The sequence below is a fragment of the Rutilus rutilus genome, assembly GCF_951802725.1.
Source record: "Rutilus rutilus genome assembly, chromosome: 5".
Classification (NCBI taxonomy): domain Eukaryota; kingdom Metazoa; phylum Chordata; class Actinopteri; order Cypriniformes; family Leuciscidae; genus Rutilus; species Rutilus rutilus.
This window is the reverse complement of record NC_140213.1, coordinates 43,929,593-43,947,828: the sequence shown is the minus strand read 5'-3', so window position 1 is coordinate 43,947,828 and position 18,236 is coordinate 43,929,593. Positions and strand designations below refer to the sequence as shown.

The following is an 18,236-nucleotide window of genomic DNA, read 5'->3' as shown; positions in this document are numbered from 1 at the left end:
CATCCATCCATCCATCTATCCATCTATCTATCTATCCATCTATCTATCCATCCATCCATCCATCCATCCATCCATATACATGCGAGTAATGATATGAAGAAAGTGTGTGTTGGTTACCTTCTAGAGGGAAAACAATATATTTTTATGTCGCTGTACTAAGCCGAAGGCATTTCAGTAAAAGTGCCTCTAAAAACATGTAACTTAGATTAATTTTAAACAAAGAGCATTCAGGTAGCATTATATATGTTTATTACATATCACAATAAAATGGAATATAAAAAATAAAATAACTATTCAATACAAAACACACCTCTGTAAAAAGAGATGTTGTTTACAATAAAGGACAAAAACTCCCTTTGAAATGATCCAAAAAAAAAAACAGTCTTTGGTTTGATCAGCTGCATATTTTTCTGTTTGTACATGAATGTGAACCGAAAGTATTGAAAAGTGAACAGAACAAACAAATATAATAACTACTGACTAAAATACATGTGCATTACCATAATAATCATTACATTCTGGAAGAGTAATAGCAATACTCAGGGACAAACACATACACACACACACACACACACACACACACACACACACACACACACACACACACACACACACACACACACACACACACACACACACACACACACACACACACACACACACATTCCCTTACTTTCCAAAAAAGTTGAAACATTGTCCAGGTGCTTGGGGGAACTTTGGTAAGTCAATATAACATCATTCTATGTAACATAAATGTGAAATAGATGCTAAACAAAGCAAAAACTCACACAAAATGGAGTGTAGACCTAAGCTATAATGAGCTTTAAGGTTATCATAAAATGACCCAAAAATGATTGGTAAATGCATTAAATATTGTTAAAAATAAAAACAGACATAAAAATACAGGTCTACTTTGGGCTAGAGTTAACACAGGGTTGACTACTGTGCACCAAGGAAAAACATCAAAATCTCACAGGCCTAATATTCCACAAAAACCTTAAATGTACAGTTGAATGGTTTAAAGATAGCACCAAATATTGTAGGGCCAGAAATAAAAATGTAAATGCTTCACAAATAAACGTTAAAATGTGCAAAACATAAAGAGCTGCTCTGCATTAAGCAAATCAGTTGTGTAAAAAAAAAAAAAAAGTCATACTTGTAGATTTGAACCACCTAGACTAAACTGCATTTGATTAAAATTAGTTGAATAAAAAGAGGAAAAACAGGACAAATGAAAACCATGAAAAAAAACAAAACACATTTCACTGTACATGTACATGGTGGATCTGTAGTGTAAGAAGTGGCTGTTTTTAACAGTAAACAAATCTTAGGGTTCAGTTATCATGCAGAACAGTTGCATAGACTAATATTCAGTACTTCAATTCCCTTCAAACACTAGAGCCTACATACGTTTATACACAGTTTCATAGCAATGAGCTGGAATGCTTGAGTAAGCTCAATGGTTTATCTACGGAAACCAATGTCAATTATCTGTCATATCAAAACGTACAGGATTTCCACGGTGAGCTTAGAGCATGAACTTATCGTATACAAAGAATATAAAACAACAAAAATGGTAGGAGTGCTTTCACTGTGTGTTCAAAGTATGTCCAAGCATCTTGCCATCCACAGATCTGATACATGCACCATCCACTCACCAAGGTTAAGAAAAGGAATTGAAACAGCACTTGAACCAAGCTGTTTGCATGCAGTTTATCCAATGCAGTTGTGACAGGCACATTTAAAGGTTAGTGTGTTCCACCCAGTGCTGTGCGTTTATTGAACCGCTCTATCGGATTTCCTTCTCCCAGTGCAAGGTGCTGCCGGTGCATCTATGGATCTTTATGAGCCCAAATGCCTAGCTCAATACCTAGCTCATGTTCAGACCCATTTCACTCCAGGATAGCCTTAAACATGTATTTACCTCTATTACATTGTCTCTAGGAGGGAAACCTAATATGACTTGTATGCTTAAATGATAAAAGTTCTGTTCAGAGTCATTTTATCTATAAAAAATGAGAAGTAACAAAAACATAAGGCACAATCGAAGGCATTCCTGCATGCTCTTCACTCCCAGATAAAACAATCTTGATTGCCTTGTACACATTAGTGCCTTTTTACCAGCCTTGTAACAAGCCACAAGCTCTGTGTTTCATCAAAATCAGAGCTAACATGTTACTCAAACTTACATTTCTAGAGGTGAATATTGGTTATACAAATGTCATCTGACAAAACGGCAGTGCCTTTACCTCTACTGATATTAAAATCTCTAGTCATGCCCTTGCTTAATACATTGTTTTCACAAATGAATTCAAGATATATGAGAGAGGCTCTTTTCAACAACTTAGTTATGAGATTGAATACTTCCACTATTTAAGCCTTAACCTACACAAGGAAAAGTGAGGAAAGAATCATAGTTCCTCTCGCTTCAGGGACATGGGTCTAGCGAGGCTGAGATTTAACACGAACTGCATCTAGCAGGCTGTCAGCAGAACTGGTCATTACAAGCCCAGGTCATCATCCACAGGGACAGACTGCAGTTGTGTAAGAATTTTCGAGTCCCCGTCCATGTCCTCCACTTCATCCAGCTGAGAATCTCTCTCTACGTCCTCACCCGGAGGAGGAGTGCCCATCAGGAGGGACTCTCCTCCTGGCAGGCCCAACAAGGCGGGGTCCTCTGGAAGATCCCCTTTCCCACGTATGTCAAATAATGTCAGACCAGCAGAGGAAGACAGTGGGACAGGGCTCCAGACTGGCTGGGAAAGGTGGGTCCCAGATGCCACACCGCTACAGATTGGACTGAGTGGCAGCATGCTATCAGGGCTAAGGGTCTGCTGGGATTGTAGGATGCCTGTAGGAGTGGGAGTGCTTGATGAGTCTGGGGTGTTCGGAGAGGCTCCTGGGGTTGGGTTGGCAATGGTCCCTGGCTCAGGGCTGCAGTAAAGCGTAGAGGACCCAACAAATCCCAAAGGAGATGGTTGTAGTGAATTTAAGGTTTGAGCAGTGAGTAAAGGTGCTTGTTGATTCTCGAGTGGATGTACAGCTGAGGTTTGAGGATCAAAGGTGCTGTTGCTTGAAACCAAATTGTCTGGGACGGACTTGACAGGCATGCTGGCAAACTGGATGCCAGCTGGGATAGTAAGGATGAGTTTGCCGTTTTGAACACTTAAGATGGGACTGCCCCCGATGCCACCTGCTAAGAGGAAGTTGCCTGGACACAAAAGCAGAGTAAAGACATCTCATTACAGAAAGACAAAAAAAACACATCTATTCTCCACTGCTGGTGAAATTAACATATGTGACATACCTGTAGAGGCAGACGGAAGCTGAATCACCCCAGAGTTGAGAAGCTGAACACCCGGGATGGTTCCAGTAGGGACACTCTGAGGAGGCCCTATTGGGCTAAGGCGTATCGGTCCCTGGGCAACACTCAATCCTGTTCCAGCTCCAGATGTCAAAATCTGGAAAGCACCTCCTGGGGACGGGATGGAAAGAGATGGTGTTGCTGGGACCACCTGAGGGAAGGAAAGGGTTCCAGTTGGAGTTCCCGCAATGGATGTCACAGGCATAAGTTGAGGCAGTGACAGGGGGACCAGCTGAGGTTGGCCTAAGTCTTTGGGTTGGGATATGGGAACAACTTGAGTTGGGGAGGAGATGGGAATGACTTGCGTCCCCATAGAGGTCTGTATCTGTTGAAGAGTGGCTGAAGTAGATTCATCTCCTAGCTGAGGTGTAAGCACTTGTGTAACATGTCCATCAGCCATCTGGGGGAGTGATAAAGCACTACTGGTGATTAGTGTGGTGGAGCCATTTTGATGCTGGGCTTGAGCAAATCTTGGACCAATGTGCAAGGTCTGTGTCTGAAACTGAGAAATGGGGACTTGGGGTAACTGTGGATTGACCGGGGAGACTGGAACAAGCTGGGGGCAAGATGACACTGTGGTTCCGGATGTAGGCTGCATCAGTTGAGAAACTGGAACGCCCTGTATCGATGGTACCACCTGTGGTAAAGACAGCACCTGAGGGCTGGAGACAGAGCTGCAAGGCGGTGAGTGAGGGTCAGCCTTTCCTAATATAACAATTTCCGGTGGATGTGTTGGCTGTAATGGCACCATGGGACTGGAGATGACTGAACTCACACAGCCAGTTGTTGATGTAGAAATACGATTTGGGGCCAGTATCACCGAAGGAAGAGACGTGGCAGAGATGACAGAAGTAGAGATGGCGGACGAGGACATAGAGTTTGTAGGCACTGACTGATTATTATCTGGATTCTTCAAGACTTCTGGAAAACTGATGAAATCCAGCGGAGAAACATTGCTGCTGGCCGTTTTGGCGTCTTCGCTAAGAGAGAGAGGTATTGTGCTGGTTAGACTGGCTTGTGGATTCAGAACCACAGTGGGCAGGCTGCCTTGGGCCTCCATATCAGTGATGCCTCGTTCATCTTTGGAGATTACTTGAGCCCCATTAAGTAGCAATGGTGAATTAGCTGTAACAGGACTGAGAGTGACTGTGTGGCCATCGCTCAGTGTCAACCCATTAATGATGACCCCGGTTCCTGCCCCGGAGAGTATAGGGCTCCCATTGAGCAGCAGTGGATGAGAGCTTGTGAGGAATCCCCCGGTGCTGTTGAGAATAAGCTGACCAGTACTGCAAGGAGCACCAGTGAGGGATATAAGAGAAGCATTGGAGCTGCCTGTCTCTAGAGCAGCAGGTTTGTCAGTAATATCCTCCAGATCTCCTTTGCTGGCTTCATCTTCTGTGCTGTGGTTCCCATCAGATTCACTAAAGAAGAGACAGAAATATTACATTTGGCTTAATGTAGTTTCAATCAATGTCTACCATCAATGTCCAATCCTCAAATACTTTTTGACATCTGTATCAATGGAGAAACATAAATTAATTAAAAACCAGACCCAGTAAAGCTTGTGGTCTGACAAAAAAACCTAGATTACTCTCTACCGCTTTTTATTTATTCCAGACATCACCTGTTAACTTAGGGCCCTTTCACACCTACCTTGTTTGGTCCGGATTTTCGGACTTTTCAGTCTGATCCGAATCAAAGTTACATGTGTGAAAAATGTTAGCGACGATAAAATGTTTGCACAACGAGGACGTTCATTTGGCGAATTTGAACTAGCCTCGAGTATAGTTGGTAATGCAGGGAATAATGCCGTAATAATAACAGTATAGTGGCAACGATATGCGTCTGTTCATTCATTCTTGTCAAAGTTACCCGCCGAATTGACAACACGCTGACGTCAGACGCACGTCCGTTTACAAACCAATCAATGTCAAGATGCAGCCCACATAGATGATGACGACAGGACGCAAGTATGTCATGTAAAGTTCTTTAGTGCGCTCGCATAATTGCAATGTGAAACCAAACCAAAACTTACCGAATGCATAAAATGTATCAAAACATGAACTTTGGTTCGGACCTTGGTGCGGACTTTCAGGTGTGAAAACGCCCTTAAAATCAGTGCCAAACACTAAAAAAAAAACCTAAATATATGATTTTTCAGATAATCACCAGTGGTCAACTGATATATCGGCAAGGTTGATATATTGGCATCGGCCAATTCGTTTTTTTTATACGGACTTTTATACGGCATAAAATGTGTACTCAGTGCATAAGAGTCTGTCCGTGTGAACTGAATGCGGACAGGAGAGTTCAGCTGTCGCTTGACAATCGCCAAACTTTAAACCCTTGATTTCAAAACTATGCTGTGCTATATCCAGTTGCCCACTGTCATATTCATTTTCACTGTGTGCTGTATGTAAAATTAGTTACCTTGTCTTTATTTGAAAAAATATAAGTTGGTTAGTGTTTACTTCCTTTTTATTCATATATTTTTTTACAGTGTCTTTATTTGTGAAAATACTGTAAAAGCATTTCAGAATCAAAAAGTTCTAATTTATTAATTAAGTGAAAAATTATACATATAACCGCCTTGTATGGGCCATTGGCCACCCTGTTCTCTAAAATATCGGCATCAGCAATAAATAAAAATATCAATATCGGTCGACCACTAATTATCACCCATTGATTTTATGGTTGAAACATTTGATGGCACTTATCTTGAGAGGGACGTCTCTTAAAAATATTTGGTATCTGGCTTGATGATAAATTGACTTTTGGTATTAATATTAATAGACCAAGGTTAGGTTTTTATTTTCATAAAAAAAAAAATGAAAATTAGGTTTTTTATTTTTTATTGCTAGAAATAGATTAGTCCAGAGTGCCTTGTTGTCAGTATTGGACTATAGTGATGTAATTTATTATGAATTGCATGCACCTTTGTTTTACTGCATGTAATCTATCATGCTGCTTTACAAATTGTAACTGGTGCAAGTGTCTGTACACATCTTTGTAATTTATATGAAATGACACAGTGGTTAAATCAGGTTAAATTTTATTTTAAAAGCTTTACTGGGCAAGTTACCGTAGTACATATCTATTTTGCTTACTATTGCTAGCATAGAACCAGATCAACAGAAAACTTTTACTAAAGACCATTTTCCTGCACAGAGCTTGGTAGATCTGTCTTTTCCAATCAAAAGCCTGGAATGAGCTTCAAGGTATACTACTAAACATGGAATCTGTACCATCTCTTGATCTGTTAAAAAAAATACTTAAAAAAATGTTTGCAATGCATTTAATATTAGTATTATGATTTCCATTGTTTTTTTAGTTCTTGATCTTGGTATGTTTTGTGTTTGTTTAAAGTGTGGTTTTCATGTACTACTTTTGTATTTTTATGTGAATTTTCATTATTTTGAATATTTATTGTATTTTTTGCATTATATTATGTAATCTTGAAAATATAGGCATTTGCACAACATACATGTGGTGGTTTTAGGGAACAAAACAGCAGTTTATTAAAAGAGATTGAAAATAGTTTCTCTAGCCCTAGTTGATAAAAACGAATATAATAATAAACACTAAAACTACACTGTCTGACATTAGTGTGGCTTCTGCAATACTTCAGTCCCCTCAATGTCCCCTCCATCCTGAGATTGAACAGTCCATGGCCAGAGAGTCATTGTGGTGCAGAGTTTCAGGAAACTGGAGCCACTCCTGGCGCCCCTATCTCACATTTCACAACAAAGCAACATGCTTTCAGCCTTGTTTTCTAAGATCTCCATGTCATTTTCACTTGTCAAACACTTCAGTTAACAATGATAGTGCAAGAAATATATGTATCTTTTCACAGCTATGCATTCACCCAAACAATAAAATAGGCCTGCATGAAGAGTATACAGTAAAGTGAGAAAGTAACAAGACTGGGCACTCAATATGTGTAGCTCACACCCTCGTCCTAGTGTAAACCTCGCACACAATAGAGATTTGTTTACAGCTCAAGAAAGCCTCTCTTGGGCCTGAAAGAAAGCCCTGTTAAGCGAAATGCAATGCACTTACCTTTTGCTGTTGGTGCCGGACGGGGTCCGGTCCCTCTGTCGGCGATTCTTGAACCAGTTGCTCACTTGAGTCAAAGAAAGTCCGGTAACTTTGGCTAAATTCTTCTTCTCGACCGGAGTGGGATACCTGTTGATCTTGTAACATTCCTTCAGAGCGTTGCGCGACTTCTCCTTGAAGCAGTACACCGTCTCCTCTCCGTCCCAAATGGTTTTGGGCAAAGGAAACTTTTTGCGCAATCGATATTTGTCCACGGCGCCCAGACTGCGACCCCGGGACCTCTCAGCCTCCTTGTAGCGCGCCTTCAAGTAGAGGTCTTGAAGGAACCCATGGTTACTCGGGTGGAAGTCGTGACTGTCTAGGATGGCGTACAATTCTTTGAATTCCTCCCGGTGAAATGCGACCAGAGCCTGGGCCTTCAGCAGGGTCTCGTTGCCACGTAGCAGATCTGCCGAAGGAGGGATGGTGGAGAGGAATCTCCACAGGCGATCCACATTGCCCGCTTGCAGGAGCGCTTCGCACAGACACGCGACTTGATCGGTGGAAAAACTGAGCGCCGAGTTCTGGAAGCTTTGGAGCAGTTGTTCCGAAACTTCGTCCGGGTCCGGATCTGGATCCGTCTCCTCTTTCACTTTAGCTTCGTCTTGCGTGGACTCCTTTGGGCCGTTTTCAGTTTGTTCTGAGGACTCCAAAGACAAGGAAGCCATTTTTATTTTAACTTTTTTCCTTCAAGTTCCTCCTCCCTCCCCTTCTGTGTGTCTCTCTCCCATTCTCCCGTAGGCGAGCGAGCGAGCGCCGCTTCAGAGCGAGGCGTGCGTGCGTGCGTCACGCCCCTGCGTTTCGTCAACCTCCCCCATCCAGACATCATCATCATCATCATCATCCTCCGCAGGCCTGCTGCTGCTTTACCATTGTGCAATCCTCACTCTTAGTTTGTGTGTTTGTATACAACTCATTTCAGACTCACACGTGGACATGAAGATCTATCTACATACATATACTGTAGATTGTCTGTTCTCATACCGGAATTGGCTTTAATGAACCCATTGATCAGGCCGTTTTATTAGCCCCACCTAAACTTTTATATATTAAGTAAAACAGGGTTAGGCCTACTTAGCTTTAGTGTGTCACTAGGAAAATTCACAGAGACAACAGATGTTGTGAGATGTCTAGCAACAACCAACGTGTGTGTGTGTGTGTGTGTGTGTGTGAGTGTATTCCTGGTAAACCTCACAAAATGTCCACACACAAAGACGGTAATATCCGAAATCCTTGTCCTTGTGTGGACATTTTTTGGCCCCAATGAGGAAAACAGCTTATAAATCACACTAAGTGATGTTTTTTGAAAATGCAGATAGTTTTCTGTGATGGGTGGGTTTAAGGGTAGGGTTAGTGTAAGGGGAGAGAATATACAGTATACAAATCATTAAAGTCCCATAGAACATGAAAACAACATGTGTGTGTGTGTGTGTGTGTGTGTGTGTGTGTGTGTGTGTACAGGTTTGGCTGAAGGTCAAATGTCCTCACCTATATAGTGAAATATTATGACAACCGACTAGAGAGGACATTTTATACTTAAAAATGCTTATAAATAAGCCAAAACATGTTTTTATTTAAATCTAGTGTTCTGCACATGTTTCTGTGATGGTTAGATTTTGGGTATACGGTTTGGGTTAGGCCATAAAATATAAAATCGATGCAAGTCTATGCAATGTCCTCATTAGTGAAACTAACGTGTGTGAGAGAGAGAGAGAGAGAGAGTCTGTGTGTGTGTGTGTGTGTGTGTGTGTGTGTGTGTGTGTGTGTGTGTGTGTGTGTGTGTGTGTGTGTGTGTGTGTGTGTGTGTGTGTGTGTGTGTGTGTGTGTGTTTGTGCGTTTTTTAAAACTTTGCATGCTGGATGGACAGGGAGAGTAAGGGTTTAAATGTGAAAGAGGACACGCACACCTGGAAGCAGAAGGACAGAATGAGATGAAGCAGAGCTCTGTACCTCCATATGATCCATTTGCAAGAATGTAAACTTTGTTTTCAGGAAGGCGGGAAATCAGGCTGTAGTCTGTCACCCCCATCCTACAACTGTCTATCCTCTCAGCCCAAAACCCCTCAACCCTTTGATCTTCTGCCTGTGCACACTTGCCTTTCAACATAACCAGTCCTGTTTCGCAGTGAAGAACTCTGCAAATAAGTAGCAGTTTTCCAAAGCACTTTATTTGCCACTGTGGAGTCAAGATTACATTTGCCTTGATTTTCAGGCTATCATGTCTTATATTCTTGTATAAAAACTTTTGTATACCAGCTCTGAAAGTATTTCAACAAACTGGAAAGTTTGGTTATTTAAAATAAAGTCCAACTAACATTAGTAATGGATTAACTAACAATGAGAAATATATTTGTTACAGTATTTATAAATCTTTGTTAATGTTAGTTAATAAAAATACAACTGTTCATTGTTAGTTCATGTTAGCTCAGGTCAATTAAATAATATTTACTAAGATCACATACCAAAGTAACATAAATATCAATAAATGCTTTAGATTTTTTTTTCACTGTTCATGTTAAGTAATGTTGGTAACAAATGGTACAATTTTAAAGAAAGTTTAACATTGACAGTAGGCTACTTATTGCATTGTCACAATCCCAGTAGTGAAAAGTAAAAAAAAATATGATTTTTTATTATTACTTGCATGAAATGGTAAACCTGATTTCACCAAGTACAACATGTTCCTGGATAAACATCTTTGTTGATCCTAGAACAACATTCCAATCAACCAATCAGATCTGAGGGACAAGTTTACAGTTGATGTCAAGTTTATACAAACCAGGGTTAGGTGCTTCTACATCAGTGTTATTCACTTATTTCCTTCTGATTTTAGGGATAACTTATGGTTAGGACTCAATTTTCGGACAGGAATGTTGTTCCAGGATCAACAAAATAGTTGATCCAGGAACATGTCTTGCTTGGCAAAATCACATGACCTGTGGTGCACATGAACTGTTGTATTCCTAGCATGTATTTTACTTTTACTATTAGCTTTTAATTTGGTACCAGTCCTCATTTCTTCGTTATTACAATAGTTAGGCAACTACTATCTATCTAGTACCTATTAATATCCCAAACCAGTAGCCTAACATTTATTTTACCAGTTACAATTTTGCATTTTAGTTGTCATATGTCATAACTAGTCGGAATGGCTACTTTATGTTTCAGTTAAAAAAAAACTTTTTAGTAAGACAGTACTAGTACAACTACTAGTAAGATTAAAAAAAATCTGTAAAATGGCTGGAGAATTGATTTACTGACGGATGTCGTCTTTTCCAGGAGTTTCTGAAACTCTAGCAGCATCGTGTGGAACACATTGGCACTGCAGACATTTGTATTTTCTGGCAGATTTGGGAGCGGTCTGCTTCAACAAAACAAACAGCGATTGGATAATAAAAGGTTTCACTGAGCAGCCCGATTCGACAGAGTACGTATTCCCCGCCCACTGAAAGACTCCTAGCGGATTACTATTGGTTGAATTCAAAAGCCCGCCCAATTACCGTTTTTTAATTGGCTCAAAGGTAAATATGGGTGGGCAGAATCTTCCAGAATCTAGCGGTGTGGTCTCTGTGACGGAAGATCTTTTCCTAACAGCTAAAACAAAGTAGATAATAGTTTTGGGGTTTAAGTTCTGAATACAGGCTTTAAAATAGTGGCTCGCGTGGAACTGAGGATATCTGAAGCTGACTGAAGCCGTGAATAAAGCGAATATCTTGTCACGTGAGTGAGTGCATGTAAATATTGGCTAGCCGTAGCAAAAATCAAGCTTTCAGTGGATGACATGACAACTGTTCTGCTCATGAATACTAAACACACATTTGATTTTCAGCTCGACCACACACACACCAGCACCAGCACCAGCACCAGACTTTGCTGAGTAACCGAAGATGGACGGGAGTGTGACAGTCATCAGCAACCCCACCGTGTCCGTGCGGGTGACCAGCACCGTCAGCTCCTTCGAGATCAACCGGAGATTCAACCGAGGCGTAACGATCGCAGAGTTTAAGGTGCGGCAGTGCAGATATGCGTCATGTCCTGGCCTTATTATGACCTAGTAGAAATATGTCAGACGTCACACTTAAGTTATATGTGTAATTGCCTATTGCAGGAGGCAGTATGTTGTGCTGTGAAGCTTTGCTTTCTTTAAAAATGCCCATATTTGAGTTAAAAATGTCAAAACAGGTTTGCTACGTATTTTCTAAAGCTATGGATGTAATGTGACAACATTGTCAGATCACAGGCAAGAACATCACTCTTGCTTGATTGCTAATATTCAGCATAACAGCATTTGCGATTGTGGTATTTTTTTTTGTAATCATTATTATTATTATTATTATTTTTTTTTATTTTTTTTTTTGTAGGGTAGAGTTGCTCAGTAACAATTGTGTAAAACATGCAGACTGTCCATGATTTAAAATCATTTTTGGTAGATTTTGAAGCCCAAAAAAAGTTCATCCATCCATCATAAAAGTATGGGGTTTAATAAAGGTCTCTATTCTATAAGGTTCTATTTGGAGTCATATTTCTGTTTTAGTTTAAGTCCAACTGAACATGTGCATTTGTTTTACAGAGTAAACTTGAGATGATTGTGGGAACCCCGGCTGCCTGTATGGACCTCGATCTGTTCAGCGCTTCAGACAAGTTCTTACAGAAGCTAGACAACAATGAAGCCCTGCTCGGCTCCTATCATGTGGATGATGACTGCAGAATACATGTGGGTATCAATTCCTTTCTGACACACACCCAAAGCGAGTGACATTACAAAATTGCAACGTGTCGATGATCAAAGCTTCAGAACTGTGCGGTTCTGGACATTTTGAAACCGTTTTGCTGGCATTAATAAAGATGTAATTCTTCTGCTGTGTGCAGGTGACAGACCGCAGTGGTGCGCAGAGCGGAGAGTTCACTGATTTGTCGAAGGTGGAGAAATTCGAGATCTCTGATGATGCCTATGAAAAAAGGGCAGGTAATCGAAACATGGCGTCAAATTTCTGCCTGCGACACATTTGATGAGTGATTTAAATGTATAGCAACTTACAGTGACTGCTCAAATAGTCAGTCAGTCATGAAGTTGTGACACACATCTCAGTGAAACATGTAGCCTTGCTTCTATCAGTCGTTTGCTGATCGGATTGAAGGCAGCAGATCGACTAAATGTGAGATTGCAGTCGACTGTGAGAAAGGGACAGGTTTAAGCAGACTAAACGATTGGAGAAGTTCTGTATGTGTCAGCAGAGAATCTGTCATTTCACCGGAAGACCAAGTTGACATTTTGATTGAAAATAATGAGGAAAAATAAGTAAATAAATAATACATTTAGGATGAATCATTCACAACTTCATCTCATGCTGCCTTAACATTTCGGTTACACTTTATTTTAAGGTGTCATTGTTACAGTGTAATTATATATTTCAGTACGGAGTAATATTAAAGGGTTAGTTCACCCAAAAATGAAAATTCTGTCAGTAATTACTCACCCTCATGTTGTTCCAACCCCGTAAGACCTTCGTTCATCTTCGGAACACAAATTAAGATATTTTTGATTAAATCTGAGAGCTGGCTCACTCCTCCATAGACTTCTAAGGGATTGAAACTTGCTGGCCCAGAAAAGTTATTAAAGAGATCGTTAATATAGTCCAAGTGACTACGGTGGCTCAATCTTAAGTTTATCAAGCGACGAGAATACTTTTTGTGGGCCAAAAACAACAACTTTATTCCACTATTCATTTCCTTCTCTCTGGGCCTCGAGTGAGTTCACGTAGTAAAACAGTGCAGCGCTTCTGTGTTGTACGTCACACGCATCACACACATGACCAGCGTCGGCCAATAGTGAGCCTACGTGTGATGTGCAACACAGAAGCGCTGCGCTGTTTTACTACGTGAACTCACTCGAGGCCCAGAGAGAAGGAAATGAAAAGTGGAATTAAGTCATTTTTTGGGGGGGTTTTTTGCACAAAAAGTATTCTCGTCGCTTGATAAACTTAAGATTGAGCCACTGGAGTCACTTGGACTATATTAACGATGTCTTTAATAACTTTTCTGGGCCAGCAAGTTTCAGTCCCTTAGAAGCCTATGGAGGAGTGAGACTGCTCTCAGATTTAATCAAAAATATCTTAATTTGTGTTCCGAAGATGAACGAAGGTCTTACGGGGTTGGAACAACATGAGGGTGAGTAATTACTGACAGAATTTTCATTTTTGGGTTAACTATCCCTTTAAGCAACTACATGTACTTCCTATAGGGTTAGGGTAGGATTAGGATTTGGTTGAGGGTTAGTTACATGTAATTATGCATACTTTACTTAACAAGGACACTGTAAAATAAAGTGTTACCAAAATGTACATTCTGTGATACATTTCCGATTGCATTTTTTTTTTTTAATCAAGTGTTTCACTGCTTTAACCCATGAAATACAAAGTTCCAATAAACTTAAGTCGCCCAAAACCACTAAGAAATTTGGATCACACATATTTAAAGTGCCTTTACCATTAATGTAATGTCTGTTCTCTCTAAAAATACGTTAGAAAAGCAAATATCTAACGGCTCAGTTTTCATACAAATCAGATTCGATACGGAGCTTCAAGAAGAATATGAAGTTGGGTCGTTTTAATGAGGAAAACCGGCTCAAGCAAGAAGAGGCTCTTGCTAAGAAAGAAGAGGAAGAGAAGGCAGCGGCTGAAGCCATCGCTGCTGGAAACCGCTGTAAAGTTGAAGTTCCTGGGCAACCCACCAAGATTGGCACCGTCATGTTTGTGGGTAAGCTCATCATCATTTTCATATCACACCTCTCAGATCAGGGCTCAACACTAAGGGTTTTTTTCTACTAGCCCGGTCGGTTATTAAATCATAACCTGATTTAATCCCACCTACTGCTCCGATTTAGCACGTAATTGTTACCTGTAATAGAGCCCAGTGATGGGGTAAATATCTATTAATAAATGTGAATTATATAGTCTATAAGCTGTGCGTTCGAGTCGTGAACCTGTGTTTTCAGTGTCTTGGAGAAATGCGTACAATTTATAAATAGACACTTTTAAAGTCGGCATAATACAGAAGTGTTGTGACTTGATTTTGTCCATCAGAAACTGATTGGATGATTGTGGTTTGCTATTGGTTGATCACATTTGAGTGACAGGTTGTCCCGCCCTCACGCCAGTTAACGCATCATCGGATATCAGCATAAAAAAAAATAAAAATCTAGTCTGCAAGAGGCAGAGGAAGATATGTTTAAAGATTATGAAGGCACATGAATTTATAAAAAAATAATTATTAAGTGTACTGGCAAATAATTTATAACTAGATGTACCGCATGGCGGTACAAAATATGACCGCCGCTCAGGCCTGCACTGGCTTTCCACAAAAATAAATGACGTGGAGCAATTTGGCTGTATTGCGTGTTTATGTATATACCTAAAAAAAGTAGTAGTATGTGCATGTCTGTCTGTGTGTGTGTTTGTGTGTGCGCATGTGTGTTTGTGTGTGTGTGTCTGTGCATGTGGATTTGTATGTGTGTGTATGGGTGTGTGTCTGTGCGTGTGGATGTCAGTGTGTGTGCATGCTTGCGTTTGTTTGTATTCCTGCATGTGTGTGTGTGACAGTATCATCCTAAACCAGCAACCCTTCGCTCAACAGCACCATCTACAGGCCGATGAGTGTACAGTCACTAAATGTGCACATAAATGAATTTATTTTATACCCCCCCATGGATGAAATTCTACGAAACTTAGCATACCCCCAGAGGATGTCAAGTTAATCATACACATGAAATATGGTGCAGTTCTGAACATCTCCACTGAAGATAGGGGCGATTAAAGCAGAATAATATTGCATTTTCATTTTTTATGGGAGGGGCGCAAATCACAAATGAGTGATTATGGGCTAGGTTGATGTGGGCCCTTAAGACCAACATACCATAAAAATTTCTTCATCCTCGGTTCCACGGTTCAAGTAGTTATTTAGGAAAAACCAGCGCGGGGGGGGCAGTGGCCTCCTGGGACCAAACGAAATTTTTCTGTAAAAGTCTAGTGGGGCTACATGCCCACCAAATTTCATGTTCCCCGGTGTTTCGGTGTCCCTGGTATCGTTGACGGAAAATTCAGTAGATTGACGGGAAAAAAAAACTAAAAAACTTTGACAATCGATTATGGGCTAGGTTGATGTGGGCCCTTAAGACCAACATACTTTGCAAATGTCTTCATCCTCGGTGCCACGGTTCAGGTAGTTATTTAGGAAAAACTGAATTTTTTGGGTTTGGGGGGGCCCAGCGCGGGGGGGGGGAGTGGCCCCCGGGGACCAAACGAAATTTTTCCGTAAAAGTCTAGTGGGGCTACATGCTCACCAAATTTCATGTTCCCCGGTGTTTCGGTGTCCCTGGTATCGTTGACGGAAAATTCAGTAGATTGACAAAAAAAAAAAAACTTTGACAATCCCTATATGACCGCTTTCATAATAAATACTGTAAAATTCCATAAAAAAAAACACACAAGAATTGTCCATTTTGATTTCATGGTGACTCCCAGAGATTTTCCGCCAAAATAAAAGCGCTATGGTTTAATGTTTGAAAGCAAAGAAATTAAGGCAGACATATTATTGTTCTGTAAATAAATTTGTATTATTATTAAATAATATTTAACATCAAAATAGCTTATTTTACGTTACAATAGTGGTATGGCAATAGTTTTGCATTTCTTAGTTAATTTGATTGATTTTTATGATTTAACTAATAAAAGATAGGCTAATATTTTGAATAATAAAAGTTGTAATAGTAATTATTGTTGTTGTGTAGTCCTATTGAATGGGAATAAAAGCAGGTTTTCCTTCTATTGTGTCCTCAGCTGATCACATGCCTGTTTATTGCTTGTTTTCAGGTACGGTAGATTTCAAGCCAGGCCACTGGGTTGGTGTGAAATACGATGAGCCGCTCGGGAAGCATGACGGCAGGTTGGTGCTCGCTCAAGTTATTTGTGTTTATGAAGAAGACCAGCATGTCTCAGAAAAGTTCTAATGTGACCCTTACTCGAACCTTATGAGAAAGTCTAACCGATGCTTTCCTGTTTTGTGTTGATCTAGTGTGAATGGGAAACGTTACTTTGAATGCGAGCATAAATACGGCGCCTTCGTGAAGCCCCTCACAGTGACGGTGGGAGACTTCCCCGAAGAGGACTATGGTTTAGATGAGATGTAAGACTCACTTGATGAGCGGTCAAGAAGCATCTGAAGGAAGATCCTCTTTCTTCAAGTCGTTTGACACCAATGCAGTGAGACATTGCTGTGGTAGAAGGTTTTCTGTCGTCAGTGCAGATCATTTTGTTTTAGGCTGGTCTGGAAGAGATCAGCACAAAATTCTACTTTAATTTCCTGCAGGCAAACACAAGAAATGATCTTAAATGCATCTGTGCCCTGGCGACTGGAAGTAGTAAGGCAAAAGTGAGAACATCAGTCGAGGTCAGAGTAAAAAAATCTAAAAAAATCTAGTTGAGCTCTTAAAGCATTCACTTGCATGTGGATTTATTCATTATTGAATTCCAAAGTTCTGCAGCTAATTTGAGCCCAGGCTGAATCATTTCACTTCAAACGAAACCAACTAACCACAACAGAAAATGTTCTTCACGTTTTTTTGCCAATTCTGTACAGTCATTCCTCCTTTTTCTGCAGCCTACTACATTCTTCTACGTCAACATGACTGCGTTTAGGGTCGTAGTCCCTCATTCTCTTAGGCACTTTAGCGATTAGCTCACAGATGAATTGTAGAATATAGAATCCTGTGGCCTCGGTTTTCCATGGTTCTGTATTTTCAGAGTTAATGACTGAAATGTGATGAATTCTTGCCTTTTTTTTTGTGAAAATTGGCATGTAAGCTTTTTGATGCATGTCAAATTCACATTTAACAGAAAAGCCTTGTTTTTATGGAATTCTGTGTTTAGCAAAATGTCTGTGTTTCAAATAAATCAATACCACTTTTGGACAACCTGCAGACGTGTGCTCAAATTGTCTTTCTTCTGAAACTGCCTGAATATGCAGCATATGGGACACATTGTACTGAAAAAACACTGGTGAAGTACAGCCCTAAAATCTTGATAGCTTGTAGATGATAATTAACATTTTTTGGGTTTTAGTCCACATGCAGTGCTATTGGTTTCACATGAATGCCAGTTGCTGCACTTCTTTAACAAATCAATGTAGAGTTAAAAGTAGAAAAGCTGGACATTAGACTTAGGCACAAACATTGATTGTGGGAGATAGACATGCTAGAAAAGTGCTGGTATCTCTTCCTCCATTCACTCCATGTTTTTGTCTTGATTTCCAAATATCCACACGGTCTTAAATCAAGATACATTTACTTGAGAAGCAAAATTATCTACAGTTTTTTGAAAAAAGTAAGAAAAATAGAGATGAATTCATCATTCATGGCATTTCTGGTTCATTTAAATGTGTCTGAGTGCACTTATTTTTAGTATCGTCCTCCCTGATAGCACACGTACGTCACAGAGACGTCTATTTGACGTCTGCATTTACATCTGCATGTTTTTGTGGGGTTTTTTTTGTAGAGTGTTTGCTCGTCAGCAATATGTGTCTCGGACGTTTCCTGTCAGATGTTTAGAAAATGTCTATTAAGATGTTTATGATTTAGAATGTATGTAAAGATGTTTTTACACAGCAGATGTTTCCCAGATCAAGCGCTCTTTAGAAGACACCTTAGAGACGTACATCTGCTGTCTGACTTCATTTCTCCCCAGATTGTGATGGTTTGCAAAAATAAAAGAGCTTCAAATCATTGT

At 40.2% G+C, this 18,236-nt stretch overlaps 2 protein-coding genes across 4 annotated transcripts; one reads left to right on the top strand and one right to left on the bottom strand.

Annotated features, from left to right (window-relative positions):
* Positions 1 to 232: 232 nt before the first annotated feature.
* six5 (SIX homeobox 5) lies at positions 233 to 18,200 on the bottom strand. 2 transcript variants are annotated; one of them, XM_084409003.1, is made up of 4 exons: positions 16,650 to 18,200; positions 7,424 to 8,106; positions 3,308 to 4,785; positions 233 to 3,211 (listed from the first exon to the last, which is right to left on the bottom strand). In XM_084409003.1, the coding sequence occupies exons 1-4, from the start codon at positions 16,761 to 16,763 to the stop codon at positions 2,502 to 2,504; spliced, it is 2,985 nt and encodes a 994-aa protein (XP_084265129.1). In that variant the 5' UTR covers positions 16,764 to 18,200; the 3' UTR covers positions 233 to 2,501. The 2 variants fall into 2 exon arrangements, with proteins under 2 accessions (XP_084265129.1, XP_084265130.1); XM_084409004.1 differs by lacking the exon at positions 16,650 to 18,200 and having other exon boundaries at positions 7,424 to 8,765.
* Positions 10,075 to 17,431, top strand: tbcb (tubulin folding cofactor B). Of its 2 annotated transcripts, none has more exons than XM_084409006.1 (7): positions 10,075 to 11,182; positions 11,288 to 11,465; positions 12,029 to 12,172; positions 12,328 to 12,424; positions 14,023 to 14,214; positions 16,326 to 16,398; positions 16,528 to 17,431. In XM_084409006.1, exons 2-7 carry the CDS (start codon positions 11,346 to 11,348, stop codon positions 16,640 to 16,642), a joined length of 741 nt encoding a protein of 246 aa, XP_084265132.1. In that variant the 5' UTR covers positions 10,075 to 11,182; positions 11,288 to 11,345; the 3' UTR covers positions 16,643 to 17,431. The 2 variants fall into 2 exon arrangements, with proteins under 2 accessions (XP_084265132.1, XP_084265131.1); XM_084409005.1 differs by having other exon boundaries at positions 10,079 to 11,178.
* Positions 18,201 to 18,236: the final 36 nt, after the last annotated feature.

What these genes read in the sequence shown, in the direction of transcription:
- tbcb (XM_084409006.1), top strand. Translation starts at nt 11,346, where the DNA reads ATGGACGGGAGTGTGACAGTCATCAGCAACCCCACCGTGTCCGTGCGG. An exon ending in ATGATGACTGCAGAATACAT is followed by an intron (nt 12,173 to 12,327) that starts GTGGGTATCAAT and finishes TGCTGTGTGCAG; the next exon opens with GTGACAGACCGCAGTGGTGC. An exon ending in CTCGGGAAGCATGACGGCAG is followed by an intron (nt 16,399 to 16,527) that starts GTTGGTGCTCGC and finishes GTGTTGATCTAG; the next exon opens with TGTGAATGGGAAACGTTACT.
- six5 (XM_084409003.1), bottom strand. Translation starts at nt 16,763, where the DNA reads ATGATCTGCACTGACGACAGAAAACCTTCTACCACAGCAATGTCTCAC. An exon ending in GCTTCTTGACCGCTCATCAA is followed by an intron (nt 8,107 to 16,649) that starts GTGAGTCTTACA and finishes TTGTCTTTGGAG; the next exon opens with TCCTCAGAACAAACTGAAAA. An exon ending in TCCGGCACCAACAGCAAAAG is followed by an intron (nt 4,786 to 7,423) that starts GTAAGTGCATTG and finishes TCTCTTCTTTAG; the next exon opens with TGAATCTGATGGGAACCACA.